General features: G+C 44.9%; 4 protein-coding genes across 4 annotated transcripts; 3 read left to right on the top strand and 1 right to left on the bottom strand.

The window, feature by feature from the left end:
* Positions 1–27: 27 nt before the first annotated feature.
* BHQ10_002418 (uncharacterized protein) lies at positions 28–1,315 on the bottom strand (the record flags this gene model as incomplete). The annotated part of the gene is made up of 2 exons (XM_040874562.1): positions 28–650; positions 712–1,315. 2 exons carry the CDS (start codon positions 1,313–1,315, stop codon positions 28–30), a joined length of 1,227 nt encoding a protein of 408 aa, XP_040730923.1.
* A 5,586-nt stretch (positions 1,316–6,901) lies between these two features.
* BHQ10_002419 (uncharacterized protein) lies at positions 6,902–7,882 on the top strand (the record flags this gene model as incomplete). The annotated part of the gene is made up of 2 exons (XM_040874563.1): positions 6,902–7,508; positions 7,569–7,882. The coding sequence occupies 2 exons, from the start codon at positions 6,902–6,904 to the stop codon at positions 7,880–7,882; spliced, it is 921 nt and encodes a 306-aa protein (XP_040730924.1).
* A 724-nt stretch (positions 7,883–8,606) lies between these two features.
* BHQ10_002420 (uncharacterized protein) lies at positions 8,607–9,203 on the top strand (the record flags this gene model as incomplete). The annotated part of the gene is made up of 1 exon (XM_040874565.1): positions 8,607–9,203. One exon carries the CDS (start codon positions 8,607–8,609, stop codon positions 9,201–9,203), a length of 597 nt encoding a protein of 198 aa, XP_040730925.1.
* Positions 9,204–9,673: 470 nt separating this feature from the next.
* Positions 9,674–10,369, top strand: BHQ10_002421 (uncharacterized protein; the record flags this gene model as incomplete). The annotated part of the gene is made up of 1 exon (XM_040874566.1): positions 9,674–10,369. One exon carries the CDS (start codon positions 9,674–9,676, stop codon positions 10,367–10,369), a length of 696 nt encoding a protein of 231 aa, XP_040730926.1.
* Between the last annotated feature and the right edge of the window lie 2,621 nt (positions 10,370–12,990).

Below are 12,990 nucleotides of genomic sequence, written 5' to 3' on the forward strand. Positions count from 1 at the left end.
AGAAAGCATTGTTGCCGCTATAGGGATTCAGGCAGTGTCTATCTTGAATACAAGAGTCTGATAAGGTTGAAGGGTCCCATTAAATGCGTTCGTCTTCAATGTCTTTTCGGACCACAGTTCAACAATCTTGCGGGGGGTCCCAAGTCCCAGGTTCGATAATTGAAGAGAGATAGTCTGAGGGTAGCTCTTCTCATTCAATAGAAGGACAACATATCCACTCTCAATGTTTCCAGCCCAGACCTGCCATAGCCCGTCTTCACTTAATGTTTCTACATAGCTGACGGGTTTTCCAAGAGAGTCCTGGTTGAGAGCAATGATGTTCTTGTTCGTGAGAATCGCCAGACTCTCATTCGACAATCTACTGAGATCGGCACCAATAATCAAAGGCGACTTGAGGGCTGACCAAAACGTGAAGTGGGTCTGTTGCTGATAAAGAGTCATGTTGGCGACTCCGATTTCCAACATATCCATATCTAGCCAATGCCCTTGAACGCCATACTGGCTAATCTCTCGCATCTTGTTGATGATAGTCAAAACAGAGCAGCCAGCGTACCCTGTGTTGAGACAGTAGGCAGTTTTGCATGCGCATCCGGTCTCATTGGTGAAGGAAGCGGTAATATCACCAGAGATTCTGTAGGAGTGGCCAATTCCTATTGCAAAATAAAGGTTAGACACAATGAAAATAATTAAAATCGTCTCATTAAATCTTACCTCCTCCCCAGCGCCATGGAAATTGGAACCCCCATTCACACACCGAGTAAAAGATTTTTCGACCAGAAAGCTCAAGAGCATTTTTCATTGTGCCAAATCGGACTTGAGACGCCTCCGTCATTCCTTCGAAACCACCACAGTTATCATATTTTAGATAATCTACACCCCAGCTTGCGAAAGTTTGTGCATCTCGCTCTTCGTAACCCCAACTACCCGGTTTGAAATCGCACGTCAAAATTCCACTGTCACTGTAAATGCCGAGCTTCAAGCCCTGAGCATGAACTTTGTCTGCCAGTGCCTTGATACCAGATGGGAATCCGGTAACATTTGCTTGTAGATATCCGTCTGCAGTACGAGAGTGGTTCGCCCACCCGTCATCAATGACAACGTAGTTGTATCCTGCTTTCTGTAGTCCAAGCGTACCAAAAAGCCGGGCAGTTTCGTGAATAACAGATTCATTGATAATGGCCTTGAAGGTATTCCACGAGTTCCAGCCCATTTGTGGGGTTTGACCCAACGTTGTTTCCCCGGCGGTGACATGAAAGAGACAGAGCGCAGCAATGGTGACTAGTGAGCGCCAGGAAAAATGCCTTTTGACCTCCATGATGAAGTTTTGTCTTTTCCCCCCTTGTGGTGTTTCCTGAAACCTGGATTAAATTGTTTCGAAAACAAAGATTGAAAAAATGCACTTGGTATCTTCTTCGTACGACTCCTTCTCTATAACCGGAACAAGGCACAAGAACATTCGCGGTAACCAATTTCTGGACCCAGGAGACATACTTCGGAATTTGATACAATATCAAACTTTACCTGAGAACTGTCCTGTAAGCATGAGAGCGTTTTCCAGTCTCGTTCTCCATGTCGAGATCCGGAGCTACCCCGGCACCTGTCCCGGCTAAGAACATGTGCTGCTAAGCAGAAGAGGAGAGTCCGGAACGTGGGGAAGGTGTTATGCTTCACTCCGCATTTTTTCAAGCCAAAAAAAAAAAAAAAAAAAAAAAAAAAACCATGGGTAGGTTTTCGCATCGCAGAGAATAAATAAGTCACGGTCTGAATGTATTGGCAAGGTATGGAGGAACGTCCGGAGTCGAGCCCATTGCAGCACCGGATAATTTGGTTGTCAAGATCACTACCCAGCCCCAGTTTCGAGGGTCAAATTTCCGTTTTCTTGGAAGGTCACATACATCTATGTTAGACTCAAATCTTCTAATGCCCAGATCAGTGTCATTTATTTTTCTTTATTGGCGGGAATAATTGATACCAATTGCCGTGTAATTAGGGCTAGATTCCCAAAAGGGAAGGTACTCGGGATGCCTCACCCGTAAGCGCCTTGCGATCAATATTTTCCTGGTGACAACGATTTCTCCTTGATAAAAATAAAAATTTAGTGGCTCAGATATTGTTACAGGAGCCGATTTGTTTACCGTGGGCTTACGTCAAGTCATTAATCGATTGAAAAAAAATCTATATTCTTGCAAACAGAACCCTCTTAAGATAGTACTTGCGCATAGTAAACTTGGATTGTATGTAAAGACAGGTATGCAAATTATTCTTTCTAAGGAATTATTAGCTTATTTTGATCTACTCACCATACTGTTGTTCACCTATCTTTTCCAAAGCATGAATCAATGAATTCGTTGCGTTAGGGCCGCATGATTCGTGAGACGCCGTCGGTGGTTAGTCTGTCTAGAAGGAGAATTAACTGATAGGTTGGAGTCCATGTTCTTGCATGGACAGCCTCTATGGAATGGCGGCCGATCAGGCTCTAAGTTTAGTAAGATTTTGTCATGGAAGATAATATGACTTAATGAGCACCAAGAACCCCAACCGCAAACAATCCATCAATGGCTCCTTGCCGTTGTCAAGTCTCATGGAACTCCTCCGATTTCAGAAAGGCAAAGGGAATACTCCATTCGTTTTCCACTGAAGTCTTATGACAAGTATTTCCCGAAAAGAAGTTAATAATCCGAATGTCATGCTCGATTTGAGAGTTAGCGCTGGGTTCTCCGTGAAATCATCACGGTGCTATTCGTTCACCCCCCTCCAGTACACGAAACATAAAACGATTCTTAGCTGATTAGACTTAGCGGCTATTTATCTAATTCTGACATGTTCGTGGGTCATCAAGCTCGTTTTGGCCCAACGGTTGATGGACCATTCTTCAGTATATCTGCAGGGAGCGACTCGCTCCCAGTCTAAAAAATGCTCTCTTTTCATCTGAGCGCCGAAAAATCTCCAATCATCAAAAGATTGCCGCTATAAATTTTTGAAACTGGCCTAAGTGACACGTATGCAAGTATAGATATGCGCCGAAGAAATCCTGCTACTGAACATACATACGCACGCCATGCTTCAGGGTAGTATCAATCTACCTACGCCGCAAATTTCATTTCCATCTGGACACCATTACGCACGTATCTGGCTTGTATCTTGACTGGTGTTTCACAGGCGCTTGTGCATGTAAGTCTGGTACGCTGTCAAGATGGTGGCTTTAGTCATGGGAAGGGAGCCAACAGAAAGTGATTCCACTACACCACATCGGATATCGACACACATGCCATGTTTGCGCTGCCTTGATATTTTGAATTGTGCATGAACATGGAATTGAATCGAGAAGATGTTCTGATGAGGCTGAACAAATATAATCGAGGGATTGGGTATAATAAGGACCTTTCTCGGGCGTCTTTGATTACGAGGAACATGGACAGAACAGTATCTGTTGAGAAACCCCCAGCTATCATCAACCCTTCCCGCAAGCCCGATAATTACCTTTTTATCTCGGCTTTATATACATATCAGTGATCTACATCGCAGGTGGAAATGGCCATCCCACGTGAATCTGACATGATAACTTGCTTAGTTGAGAGACCCAGCCTTGCTCATTTACGCAAATTTGGGTCCCTGGGGTACTCAGTACTTCTTAGACTCCAGTCAGAAATCACCGCAATAGAGGCACATAGGAGCGATGCTCTTAGGGCACGTATTCGTCTTCACACAAACGGTGCATCGGACGTAGAATTGGCCGCACAAGCCTCGACGGAAGAAGGGTATCTACGAGATTTGCAACTCAAGCTTTACAATTACTGTAAGTAGCGACTTATTGTGCGTGTTTGATAAAAATCAGAACTGTGAAGTCACTAATATATAGTCGCTATTATTAATTTACAGACGTATTTCTCGATTCGTTTTCGAAGATTCAATCCTATAGGACACCCCATAAAGTTGTCCTTGAGCAGTTCAAAAATAACCTTCGGAAAGAGCTTCAGACAGATGTTGAGCAGACGCCCTGGCTTGAGGAGATTGACCTCATGAACCCCTTTACCAATCATCTGCAGCAGAAAAGCCCCATGACGATGCACATAGTTAGTCTTTTCAACAAAGTCGGGACGTCTAAATGGTTCAAGTCTTCGGTCGCCGTGAGTTCCATGTCCCCAATATATCGTTTTAGATCCGGATCCCTAACTGTAGTTCAGAAACTGCCATTTTGCATACGCAACTATTTCGAACACCCCGCACATAAAGGTGAACATGTCTTGGGGACCGAAGATATATCAAGTTGGTTCTCTGAACTTGTCGTCATTATCGTTCCCACTATAATTGTGGCGCCGATGTTTGCACTATATGCCATACACTCAACTTGGGATCGAATGGCATGTTTATGGGGGTTTGCAATTATATTCGCATTCATGACGAGGCATCTGGCTGGTAAAAGTTCAGAAATCATATTTGCAACGAACGCTGCGTGTGTTTCCTCAAAAGCCGATTTTATGGTTCTTATGCTAATAGGCCCAGATTTTGCGCCGTTCTCGTCGTTTTTGTTGGCAATGCGTTGCCCGCATAGGTTCTAAAAGATAGACAGTCATGGAATTTGGTTGATTCTGTTGTAGGAATATTGCTGTTGGTATTTTTATTTCATTTCAATTCGTTTTCAAAGATCTGGGGCTGGTTCCCTGGTGTCTTATGTTTATTTGTTTTACTAGTGAACTTGGTTATTGTTTGCATGCTTTTGAAGGTTTACAATTTGGATTTTATAAGTTTTTATGAATCATATTACCACCTAGAGAAACGACTTATAAGATGCCATCCCTGAGGCATACCATCCGATTTAAATAACTCTTTGTAAGGCGTAGAGAATATTCGAAGCCAACCTCGCACATGCTCTAGTCATCAAGCCGCTAAGACCTTATTGACCGAGGCAACTTCTGATTCCATGCTCTGTGGCTTGTCCGTTCTATTTATAATCAGCGTCACATATTTTAGCTCTATACGCATAGTATGAGGGTATAATTACCTTGTAGACAGTCTAACATCTGACTGTATTCTCCCCGTTCCTTGTCGGTGGACCAGGGAGTGAGCACAACCTATGACTTGATTTACTTGATCCCATGGCCCCTCTATTAACCGAGATAAAAATAACATATGTTAGAACACTGGGTATCTTATGGAAAATGCCTGGTGTACGTACCAAGCGTGGTTCCTGTAGCATGCATGGAGTATTTCACACCAGATCTCTCGCACAATCGCTGTATGGCGGCAATCTGCTGAGCATAGGAGGTCGAGCTATCTCCAATCTGTGATAGAGAAGATATTGAGCGTTAACCGTGAGTTTTCATACGGTCGTTATGGCGTGCATTACCGGGACCAAAGAAAAATCCGCAAGGCATTTCCCGGGAGTAGCGAGTTCTCCTAGGTTGGGGGGGTTCTGCATCTTGGGCAATGTGCTAAATGTTTTGGCCAGTTAAATGTAAAATTAATGGTATGTAGAAGACGCCGCTCTCAGGTTGTTCATGAACACGAAGAGAAGAAGAGGAATATGCCGCCGACTTGATTGGGAATATACAATTGTAATCTTGAGGGGCATGATTTTCGAATAGAGTTAATCACAGGTAACCGTGACGTCCATTGCTTCTACCTAATCATTCTACCTATATATCTAGAGTAATCTAATAACCTTATGAGATAAAGCTGGTGCTTCTCTAAGTCTTTCGAAGAAGATTGGAAATGACTTCCCGACGTAACCCTTGAAAGTTTACTAATTGGCGCTATGGATGATTTTCGAAGGTGTCCAATCATTGTAGGTGGATCCACGACCATACGTATTCTCATTGTTGGTAGGATAGCGGAATTCAATTGCGAAAGTATATATATGTACTCTGCCAATTGTGACGCGAAGCCTGATGAGTTCATTAGAGCTAGCCTGAAAAGCGACAAAGTTCTCCTCGGAAATAAATCCCGACTGCACGATGAATCAGCAGGTCACGCAAAATTTGAAGGGGGAAAAAGTAAGACGGAGAGATGGTCAACAACAAGTATAATCTTGATGGGCTATATCCGTGACAACAGCGGAACCCACCGGGTGTAGGCGATTCATGATAGTAGTTCGAAGCTGTGAGATCCGGGCTACATCTATCACGATCACGGAGAAGCCAACGCCAAAAGTAATGATCAATATCAGCTTCCGTTCCCATAGTATGTGTAATCGAGTCAGAGGGGGCGCCGGGAGGATGATAATAGCGAAGTCTGTGATTACCTCGTAAGGCACAGAGGACAAGGACGATGCTAATATGTTTGTGCAGTTCGCAACAGTTTCAGTTTTAAAACTGAATACCGCCCTTACTCGGCGATACTGAAAGATTTGACTGAAAATCAGACCCAACCCTGCGGCACTTACCACAAACAGAGTGATATAATTTGCTGTATGGAAGAGTCCTCGAACTTCCGTGAGCCTCAGAAAGAAGGTCAGAATAGCTTGGAATCAAGTGGATTGGTTCGGGATGAGGCACCAAAACACGAAATCACGCTTCGTGATACGGACCGTAGCTAGACCAACATATCCTCTCTTTGGGTTGGTATGGTGTAAAGTACGCTTTCTAAGTATAATAAATAGAATTACATATATACTGTACGGAAATTGACCAATCAGAGCACTTGTAAATATCAGCGATAAGATCCGGAAAAAGGCTAGCCTGATTTGTCCGGCCCGTGGCAAATGACGCCTGAAATTTTAGGCAGACAGCGGGGCTGCGACTTTTCCCCCCCGACTTCGGATACTTTTGGAGGGTTGGTAATCAGMCTCCCTCCTCGCGAMAAGCCATAATCGCTGTTTTACTCTCGTCCAGCGCTTCTGTGTCTGTTTCTGCGTGTTTAAAATAAACGGCAAGACTCATCAGAAGGGAATCACACAAACAAAATGCCTTCCCTGCCCGTCCTCATCGACAATACCGCCGACTTTGATTTTTCTCCCGCCCAAAATGTAACTCAGAAGCGCAGTCTGCTCCTCGCACCCCCCTCGATTGCCGCCCATGAGGAGAAATTGAGAGACATTTTTGCGACATTCGATCGTTCCGTCACCGATTTGCAGATGTTGGATCGCCTCTCTGCCGGATTCGTCACGCTCCCTACGTCCACTTACGATCTCGTACTCGTTCTCACAGACACCAATGGCGCTCGACGAAACGAGGCTCTTGGCCTGCTTACTCGGGATGTTTTCAATGTCCTGACGCCTGCAATGAAGCCCTCAGCACAGTTGAAGTTACAAGACGGCCCTTTTCAATCCACCGAAGGTCGTGAGGCAATTCTGGCTGGTTTGGTGGAGAAGGATGGCGCCTTTGAGAAACCGCAATACCAGGAAGCCGCCGTACCCCTCCGGTTCGGGTTGAATAAGAAGAAAAATAAGGTTGCTCCAGAACCTGTCAAGGTTGAGACTGTTGGATTTGTTGATAATTACGATGACGACGAATTGATTGATGAAGATGATTTGCTGGCAGAGGAGGATCTTGGCAGGCCTGTGCAGCAGCGTAAGTTTTCTTCTTCACATATTAAACAATCACTTCTCAATACTAATGCAATCTTGGTAGCCGCCGAATGCAAACCAGAGACCGCTAAAAAGCGACGACGCGCCTGCAAAGACTGCACCTGTGGTCTCGCCGCCCAACTTGAAGCCGAAGACGCCGAGCGTCGCGAAAAAGCCAATGCAAACCTTAATGTTCTCAAACTCAACACCAACGAACTCAACGATGAAGTCGACTTTACCGTGCAGGGAAAGACAGGTTCCTGCAACAGCTGTTCCCTGGGAGATGCGTTCCGCTGCGAGGGCTGCCCCTTCATTGGGTTGCCTGCCTTCAAGCCTGGCGAGGAAGTCAGAATTCTGAACGACATGGCTCAGCTTTGAGCACTATTAAAATTTGGCATGTCTCATTCGAAGCATTGCGGCGCGGAATCCTTTTGGCCGGTAAATACCCTACGCGAGCCGGACTCGATGGTTTTCATGATATCATTGTCTTCTTTGTCTATGTATGGAGTTAAGTTGGGTTGGTATATAGCTATTTGTTGCATTTAGATTTGATTGTTTATACAATTGCATTATTTCAAATTCGATTGCTGCCAAGGTCGTAAATTTTCAGTGCGTTGCATCATCAAAGCCTTCCCTATAGACTTTATTCTTTAACCACCTGGGACTTAGAGCTCGATCTCGTCCAATGAAGCGATGCAGTTGAATACTAAACCCTCGACAGGGAGCGATTTTTTCCAGTCATTTCGCCTTGAAATAAAGGCAGAAATATATTGCGGATAAGATGGCGATAAGATAACGATAAGCGGAGTTGGCTGCGGCACATTCGAAATTTTTCATTGCAGCGAGTCACCAACTTCACCGATTCTATATTACCTTTATTTCAGCAGTTCTCCTGGCGCATCTACCTACCCAAAAGTTGAACTAGATTCCTGAGACTTATTTTCACCGTATCATTTGCATTCTCATCCCTGGGCGATCAGATCGTTGACATTGAAGCATCGGCACCGCAGCGGGGCAGACTCTGGAAGACTGCAACAACAACAACGGCCAGTGGTACATATCAAGTATTTTTCAAGAAAGAAGAAAACACACAATCGCAAACATGGCATCCACAGCAACCCCCGTTGCTTCTGACGAGAAGCAACAAAAACTCGACCTCGCAATCACCCTCGCCCTCAACACCTGGCCCGCGCTAACCCTGGCCGTGCAATCCTCCTGGGGCGGCCAAAACTCCTCCGACAAACGCGACTGGCTCTGCGGCGCAATCTCCGACATCATCTCCACCAGACCCGAGACGGATTCCTACGATATTGAAGATGTTCTCGTGCAAGTGATGACCGACGAATTCGACGTTGCGGTTGACGATGGTTCGGCGGGKGTGGTTGCGGATCAGATTATGACGCTCAAAGGGAAGATTGAGTTGGGTGATTATGAAGATGTGGATAGGATGTGGGCCGAATATAAGGAGCGGACGGAGAGGAAAGGGGCGGAACAGCAGGCTGCTATATTCAAGCGTGTTGAGACGAAGGATGAGGATCAGGAGACGGATGGGGATGATGATGATGACGACGATGATGAGAATGAGGATGAAGAGATGGGCGATGCGCCGGCGTTGGTGTCGCGACCGCCTAGAGAAAGGGTTGAGCCTGAGGTCGATGAGGATGGATTTACCAAGGTTGTGGGTAAGAAGAAGCGGTGATTGAGTTGCCCTTTGTGTTTGATACAAAATACCCATGCATATATGAAATAATGAGCTTTTGGCCTTCTCTTACTGTTACATATTATGACTTATGACGTTTTTTCGTCGGATTTCAAGCCAGATAAAACGGGTCGAAGCTGAGATTCTCATGGAATTCACACTCTCAGGCAGTTTTCTTCTTTGCCGTTTGCATATACCCCTTCAATACTCCAAAATATAGAAGATATTAGACTATTCCATTTGAGATACCAGCCACCAACATCTTGGCGAATACTCACTGCGCCGCCCTAAACCAATTTAGGTGACATTGGCGCATCATATCTATATAGATACAGCTCTGTGAGTCATGTTCTTGGCGCTTGAGAGGGCAGCCTGTTGTCTGCTAAGGTGGTTATTACTCACGTAAAATCCATCTTGGATTCATCTCTGCCCATCTTCCCATCCAGCGTCTTATAGTAGAAAAAGTCAAAATGTTCTCAATGTTAGACGGTGACTGGGACTTGAACGATGTGTCCCAAATAACTTTTCGCAAAATCAACTTCAGCATGGACGCCGCGCAGTGGACAGTAGCGTGTTTCTTGCGGCAAGCATGGACATTCGTCCCTCCAACACCAGACTGTAAAGACGTCGGTCCCGTCATGAAACGATATCAAGATCTACCGGAAGAAGAGCAAGCAAAGTTACCACTCAATTCAGACACGAAAACACTCCATAATCCCTGGAGAAACGAGATATACTGGTTGTGGAATCATCTATTCTATGACGTTGGAAATTTTCTGGATGCTGCGTATGGGATGGGGAAGTTTTATCCTCCGAATGAGGATGTTTTTGGGCTGGAATTCCCTAAACCGCATCCGGACGAGGAAAGTGAGAATGTGCGAGTCTTGGCCAAGGTTTGGGAGACAGAAGTTATCTTCTTGCCGACGTACTTAGCTCCTGGTGTGACGGTGAGAGTCGAAACTTTTGGTCCGGGAGAAGAAAATGGAGTTTTGCGCAATGTTGTCAAATTGAGGGGGAAGTTCTCGAACGAAAAGGACAAGTTGGCGCAGGCTTGGTATGTCACGAAGGGATTGGAGACCAGGTTTTATATCGAGGGTGGAGACAATCTGACCACTGATGGGTGGGCTGCTGTCATAGTCTATGGGAAGATTGTTGAAGAGTCCTAGGATCTTAGGTCATTGATGTGAAACATGCAGTATGTATCATGCATCAAAATTGGAGATTCGAAGTGTATATAGCGTCTGGATTTGATCCCCACGTATTGAAGATGTCCAGATAAATAGTCAGCTGGACGGACAACTCCTGCACCAGTTGACGGTATTTGTCTAGCAATTTTTTCAATCAAATAAATATCCAGATAATCACCAACTCGGCATGCATATTGGTGGTTGATATGTCTCAAATTTGCCAGCCACTTCCGAATATGTCGATTATTGCGAGGATCTGACAAACCAGCACATCATCCTCATTACACCTTCATGCTGTACCACCATAATAGGATCCCCTGCAATAAAGATTTAAAAGACGAACAACCCCCAATTCATTCCGCTTACTATACTCTATTATCCCTTTACCCTCCTATGCTTTGACAAATGGCTGAATCTACAATGACCGGAAATTGCCTCTGTGGCACAGTTCAATACGAACTCCTCGGCCCTCCCATAGTGAATGTCCTCTGCCACTGCAATAACTGCCGAAAAGCGACTGGTTCAGCTTTCATGGCCAACGCCTTTTACAAGAAAATTGTACTCAGTCCCTCTGCCTTTTTCAACCGATGCTCATTCTAGTATTCGTCTAACATATCATGCCGTAGAAACTCCGAATCCATACCGGCGAACACAATCTGAGGACATATCATGACAGCCAGACCGATGCTGGAGTTACCGTGAACCGGTCTTTTTGTGGCACGTGCGGGTCACCTCTGTTCATCACGAATGATATGAATCCTTTGCTGGAGGGGGCGGTAATTGTGACTAGTGGGACGATGAACCTCGAGGGGAAGGACGCGTGGGTGCCGAAGAAGGAGTATTATTGCAGAAACAGAGGAAATTGGCTTCCGACGATTGAGGGGACAGAAAGGAACAATACTATGACATGATGTCTTTCTCTTTCTACACCTGATATGGAGGGATTGGGAGCATATAAGCATTTGAGAAGATAGATGAATAATTGCTCGCAATAATCTCCAAACTGGGTTTAGCGCCATTAATCCCAAAATAAAAAGGTTAGGGCTTTGAGCCAGAAGAACTTCCCATCCTACATCCATCTATCCACTGAACATAGATATTATCTATCAGCGCCATAATTTATCGACACATTAGTATATCAGATGGGAAATGGTCCGATGTTCAGGTATCGGTAGAAGCAAAGGATGCGCTGTATGCAGGAGGCGAAAAGTCAAGGTGAGCCATATAATAATCTTGAGATGTACTCAGTGACTTTCAGTGACATGTGTACAAGTGTGATGAAAAACAGCCATCATGCTCACAATGTCTACGCCTTGGAGTGTCCTGCCCCGGAGCTACATCGAACAGTCATGTGTATCTTCTCGTCGACGACAAGAATCCCCGAAAACACTCAAGACTTGAGAATTCACCACATCGGGAACTTGAAAAGACCTCCAAAGGCACCACTTCACCCAGAGATGAACTCCTTATCAAATCGATTCATACAGTCAATATCCACGAAACCCAAATTGTAGCCCAGCTCATCTCGTACTTCGCAAAACCAAACATCACCAAAACACGCCCAACAGATTGGATGATCCATCTACTTTCCATGATTTCAGAGGGAGCGCATATAGCGCACAAGTCATCCATATTGTCCACATCGCTAGCTTTATATAGTGCTATTCACGATGATGATATAGTATATGCAAACGAGGCACGAAAGTGGTATGGGGTCAGTCTTCGAAGGATGAGAGGGAGATTACTTTTCCTTCTTCCTGTGACCTCTCCTCGATCACAAGGTAAAACAACAGGACAAGCAGGAAAGATGAACATTTCTGCCGAAGACGTATCCATGGCTTTAATGTTGGCATACTACGAATTATTCACGCTGACTTCGCCAGATGCGTACGTTGAGCATATTCTGGCAGCTGGTCGGTTTCTGGAGGAGCTAGGGCCGAAGATGTGTCAAGGGGGCCATCTTCATGATTTATTTAGGACGGTTAGGTTTCATACAGTAAGTCTAGAGCCCTATTACATCCTCTAGATATCTTATCATAGGTTAAAAGATACTGATGTTGCTGTGTCATTCAGTTATTTGTTTCTCTGATCAGAGGGCATCCGCCACTCCTCGCATCTGAGGAATGGCAAACAATCCCGTTCGAATACAAGGTCAAGACGCTTTTGGACAATATCGTGGATATAATCACATCTCTTTTACCAGAGTCACTATGTTTAGATCCTAATACTACAGACTCCATGGCCTCGCTACTTCCATTGATGATCGAGTTGCATTCTATCAAGCAATTACTTGTTCCGGCGACGACGACGACAATGACGAAAAGCGAAGGAGACTACAAGGCGAGAGAAAATAAGTTATATGGCTTTGATCTATGGCAATATCATATCCCAGTTGAATCACTCCTATCCTCAAGCTATCAATGTCCTATAACCTCAGACTCGGAAGAGTCCGTGGTAACAGTGGCATACTACAGTCTCGCATGGATCCTTGTACTAAATCGTTTCACTCACATCAAAGATAACGATGGTGAGAACCAGAACACGACTTATGCTGCGATACTACAAGGACATTGCTCATCAATCCTGTCCGCGGCTTCGTA

This window comes from Talaromyces amestolkiae, assembly GCF_001896365.1.
Source record: "Talaromyces amestolkiae strain CIB chromosome Unknown scaffold3.1, whole genome shotgun sequence".
Classification (NCBI taxonomy): domain Eukaryota; kingdom Fungi; phylum Ascomycota; class Eurotiomycetes; order Eurotiales; family Trichocomaceae; genus Talaromyces; species Talaromyces amestolkiae.